Source organism: Bidens hawaiensis, unplaced genomic scaffold (assembly GCF_021521415.1).
Source record: "Bidens hawaiensis isolate Kalapana, Puna unplaced genomic scaffold, B.hawaiensis_p1.1 tig00044021_1, whole genome shotgun sequence".
NCBI lineage: Eukaryota > Viridiplantae > Streptophyta > Magnoliopsida > Asterales > Asteraceae > Bidens > Bidens hawaiensis.
This window is the reverse complement of record NW_027497797.1, coordinates 95,519-100,851: the sequence shown is the minus strand read 5'-3', so window position 1 is coordinate 100,851 and position 5,333 is coordinate 95,519. Positions and strand designations below refer to the sequence as shown.

Below are 5,333 nucleotides of genomic sequence, written 5' to 3'. Positions count from 1 at the left end.
TGATACTCTTAGTCGAAAGGAAACCAAACCCAGGCTTGTTCGAGCCTTACAACTAACTATCCATTCTGGTCTGCCCGATCAAATCCGTTCCGCCCAACTCGAAGCCTTAAAAGAAGAGAATAAGAAATCTGAAACTTTCAATGGTGCCGACAAACACATGGAATTGAAATCTGATGGTCTCAGTTACTTCGACCGAGTGTGGGTTCCATTTTATGGGGACTTAATGGAACTCGTGATGGATGAAGCACACCGGTCCACGTATTCAATTCACCCGGGATCTGAGAAAATGTATCACGATCTAACGACGTTGTACTTGCGCCAAAGTTAAGGCCGAATACCAAAAACCATCGGGCCTACTCGTACAACCAGAAATTCCATGCTAGAAGTGGGAACAAATCTCCATGGATTTCGTATCTAAACTTCCCAAATCACCCAGTGGGTGCGATACTATTTGGGTGATTGTTGATCGTTTGAATACATCCACTCTATTTCTAGCAATCAAAGAATCAGACAAGATGAAGAAGCTTGCCCAAATTTATATAAAAGAAGTGGTGTCTCGTCACGGAGTATGAGTTTCAATCATTTCAGATCGTGACGCTTGTTTTACTTCTTGTTTTCAGGAATCCTTGCATGAATCTTTGGGATCAAGGTTGGATATGAGTACAACATACAATTCAAACACTGGAGGATATGTTACGTGCATGCGTTATCGATTTTGGCAGTAACTAGGAAACTCACCTTCCTCTAGTGGAAATTTCTTACAACAAAGGCTATCATACCAGCATAAAAGTAGCGCCTTATGAAGCGTTGTCTGGGTGTAAATGTCGATCACCCATTTGATGGTCGGAAGTGTGCGAAAGCCAGCTTACCGGACATGAACTGGTGCATGAGACTACGGAAAAGATTGTGCAAATCCGAAAACGAATGGCGGCAGCTCGTGATCGCCAAAAGAGTTACACAGATAACTGTCGTAAGCCTTTGGAATTCCAAGAGGGTGTTAAGGTCCTTCTAAAAGTCTCACCCTGGAAGGGTGTAATCCGTTTCGGCAAACGAGGTAAATTAAATCCGCGTTACGTCGGACCATTTGAAATTTTGGAGAAAATCGGTCCGGTAGCCTACCGTCTTGACTTACCTAATGAACTTAGTGGTGTTCACAATGTCTTTCATGTGTCAAATTTAAAGAAGCGCGTGTCCGACGATTCAGTCATTATTCCCTTACACGAAATTCAAGTCGACGATCAAATCCGATTTGTTGAGGAACTGGTTGAAATCACGGATCAAGGTGTTAAAACTCTCAGGCATTCGAAGGTGCCTATTGTGAAAGTCCGTTGGAACTCAAGGCTTGGGCCGGAGTTCACATGGGAATGGAAGGACAAAATGAAACAAAAATATTATCATTTATTTCCATTACTTGTACCAAGACCCCATGAACCAGTTGAATAGGAGGTGACACCTCGTGTTACTTGATAAATTGACATTTTTCTGGTTAATTTCGGGGAGAAATTCCTTCAACGAGGGGATGATGTGACACCTCACATTTTTCAGGTTAATTTCGTTAACATATACTCCATAATCCTAGACGTTCATGCATAACACATACACGAGTCTCTCCGTATACGTTGGTGATAAATGTCGAACCTGGAAGCGGTTACATATAATCGATTATATATGTGTGTTACTTGATAAATTGCTTTACATGTGTATACTTGGTTATTTTAATAATAATAATAATAATACTAATAATAATAACATGTGCAAATCATGTTTCTTATCCCATACACGTTATTTAAAAAGAAAATTTCCTAAAAACCTAAATGACATAAATCCAACTGCCATTTCAAAGCAAAAACCTAGAGCTCTTTCTCTTGGGTCGTCTTGGAAGCTTTAGGTTTCATAGGAGGTGCTAGGGTTCGTGTATTATAGAAGTAATCGCGAGTTGTAAGTAATCACCTCTAAATCGTTGCTTTCTTGATTCGTTACGTGTTCTTGTGATGTTAAATGAAGCATGGTATGAAAAATATCTGTGATATACCTGTTGTATGACATGTATAATTGGTGATTAATGATTTACAACATTAGAATTGATGGAAACATGATTTATTTAGGGTTTATGTTAGATTATATTCTGGACGAAATTTCACTCGCTTGTGGTTTTACATGTAACTTGATGAAGAATTCTTAGCTTTGATCAATTCTTGATTTCATGACGTTTACTTGGAGTATAGTTTTCAAAAAGTTATAGTTTGTAATTTTTGGACGAGTTCTTGATAGTTTTTATGATTTTAAAAAACCATATGTCGAACCTGACTGGTAAGGTGGGATTCTGACTGACAGTCCTGACGTTAATGGAGACAAAGCCAAATGGGTTAATTCCACTTCTGAAGTTTCTACTTTGAGTTAGGAAGTTAACCCAATTGGTCTTGCTTGATTTAGTTTGGTTTGGAGGTCTAGCCAAGCTTATACTTTTTGTTGCGCAAACTGAGATAAAATCTGTACTTGCTGTGATGATCGAATTGTTGTGAATTTTTTACACAAAGAAAAAGTATAATAAAAATATATTGAGAAGCCAAATTTATACGTTCTTCTGTGGTAATTTTTATGGATTTTTTTTCAAAGGGATGTCTAGTTATATAAATTAGTTTCCGCACACGAGAATCTGTCTTAGAAGATTCTTGAACAGATTTGAAATAATTGATAACTGCTTTATGTTCGGATGATGTTGTTAGATAGGATGCATGTTAGAATAATTGGAAATAGTCGAAATTAATGTCAGTCAACAACGAGTCGTCAGGTCAGGTCCATGTTTGTGTGTGTGGGTCGTTACGCGAGTCTTAGGGTGTCATATTGTTAAACACATCCTCATAGCTTAACGCTTGTACTAGGTATTGGTTAGACGGACACACTTTCTTTCGTTAAGCTTGTTCGCGGAATCTCTTCTGCATACTTAAGGTGAATTCATACTTTTCATACATGTTTTCGGGGAGAAAACCAAACTACTTTAACACATGTTTTCGGGAAGAAAACACAAACTATTTTTCTTTTACATGTTTTCGGGGAGAAAACACATACTTGTTTTTATACTGGTTTTCTAGAGGAAAACCCAGTGGCCTACTACGGATTTTTTTTGTAATTTTTTTTATTTATATCACAAGTTTATACTAGATCCTCTTACATCACTGAAAGTCCTTACATTAATTTGAAACGGTAGGATGAGATCGCAAGGTTATATTGAGTAGTACTACTGGGTTTGACAAACCTCACTCGGGCTAGTCGCTCTAGCACGGCTGTGATATCGTAAAACCAATGTTTTATTTACCAAACTATTATACGCCAGTGTCAGTGATAGACCTGGTAAGAAGGTATACATACAGTCAGTTTTGGTTCAACCGTCTATTAGCTTGTTAATGGGCTAGCTACCCTAATAAAAATTTGAAATGTGAAAAATCTACTTATACATATTATACTTGTTTTTTTCGTAATTATAACTTATGAACTCACGAAACATGTGTTGACACTTGAGTATTGATACTTGCCCAGGTCGCTAGGTAGTGCTAGGGAGCACGTAGAATGCTGCTTGGAGTTTTATTTAATTGCATGAACTTCATTTCATTTGTCTTTAAGACTTATGGGCTGTACATCTTTGGGCACATGTTACTTGTTTTAAAAACTGTTTATCCTTTACGCTTCCACAAGACTCTGAACTATTTGTTTCTTTTTTTTGTGAAAATCGTACTTTGACGAGAGTTAGACCATGTTTTAAATATTTTATGTGTGTTGGTTTGGTTTGACGAATGGTTAAGATCCTGGTGTGTCACGCGCCTAGCGGTAAAACCCCGCTAGTGGAAATTTGAGGGTGTGACAGTTATAATAAACTATCTAGTTACGCATATGTTCCCAAAGCAATTGAAAATGAGTAAAAGCTAGGAGTGAAACACTCACCTTATCAATTAAGCAAGAGATAATGATTTGCTAATAAAATGAGGTATTTCAAGCCCTTCGGGAAAACCGATTAGAAATCCTAATAAAGAATAGTTGCGAAATAAATGTTGGGATGAGAAAATCCTTAAAGGAATATTGGAATCTTCTCAACCTCCTTGATAAAGGCTAAGTATGGACATCGGGCACACTTAGGCCTCCGAGCAAGCTTTCACTTATCCTAGCAAGGTATCTTGCCTTTCGTTCAAGGTTATCTTTTTGAAGTCTTCTTAAGTGATAATCCGAGCAGGGTTCACTTTGTCTAGCAAAGGTGTTCTTCAAGTCGAGCATCGTTTGCTTACCAGCAAACTCTTGACCAAACCAAGCTAATAAATCCAATTACTTTGGAATATCTAGCAAAGTTTGATTAAAAAACAGTAATCCGAGCATGCTTGAAGAAAGTTGATCAAGAATTATTCTAAGGAGTTTCTCTAGCTAGGTTCAACTCCGAGCAAGCTACAATGCTACCATCACAAGTCAAACAGTGTTACCAACACACGTTAGTTTGCTTAATAAGTTTTCTATTAACAAAGAGTTGAAGGGATTCATGAAGAACAGTTTCCTCGTAGGACCATATCGAGAAAAATTTGCTATGGTAAAGAAGATTGAAGTCTGCTAGGTGAATATTTTTAAAGAAAAAAATATTCTAAGTAAAATCTACCCGGAGAACTGCTCCCCAGCACACTTTGGTTACCAGGTCTACTCGAAGAAGAAAAAAGCTGAAAAGCTTACTCGAAGACCTGTTTTACACTTAGAATCTTTTTTAATATGTTTTCTGATTATGTACCAATCATTAGGGTTTCTAAAAAGGAATGACAGCTATCGGGAGGCAGGCCTATAAATAGAATGATCTAGGGCACGCCTCTTAACGAACAACATACACTCGACATAACCTGAAATATTCCTGACCTTGAGTGTGACGGCTGATTTTTAATTTGTACGGACAAACATTCCTTGCAGAAACCCTAATCGATTTGCATTTGTATGAATCTTTCAATAAATGGAAATCTTGTGAGTTAATGTTTGTGTGTGTTACCTTAGTATTTATTGTGCAATGTATAGTGTGTTATTGATTCAGCCGTTAACATACTATTGTTTTTACCTTATACATTAGGTCGTTAACCTTCTTGTCAACACTTTATAGTGTGGGTTGCGACATATTTGTGAGTGATATATCCAACTGTGAGGGACCAACAAGTGGTATCAGAGCTGATTGCTGCTATTAAGATCAAGAACTGTTGCAGATCTGAAGAAGAAAAATGACGTGTGCAGACTACTGTTACATTGAAATATTACGTTAGCTACTCTGCTCTTTTAGATCTATAATATTTGGGTGTTTTCTTTCTCTCTTTTGAATT

General features: G+C 37.3%; 1 protein-coding gene across 1 annotated transcript; it reads left to right on the top strand.

Annotated features, from left to right (window-relative positions):
* Positions 1–924: 924 nt before the first annotated feature.
* On the top strand, positions 925–1,443 carry LOC143594628 (uncharacterized). The gene has a single exon (XM_077073892.1). It carries the CDS (start codon positions 925–927, stop codon positions 1,441–1,443), a length of 519 nt encoding a protein of 172 aa, XP_076930007.1.
* The last annotated feature ends 3,890 nt before the right edge of the window (positions 1,444–5,333 follow it).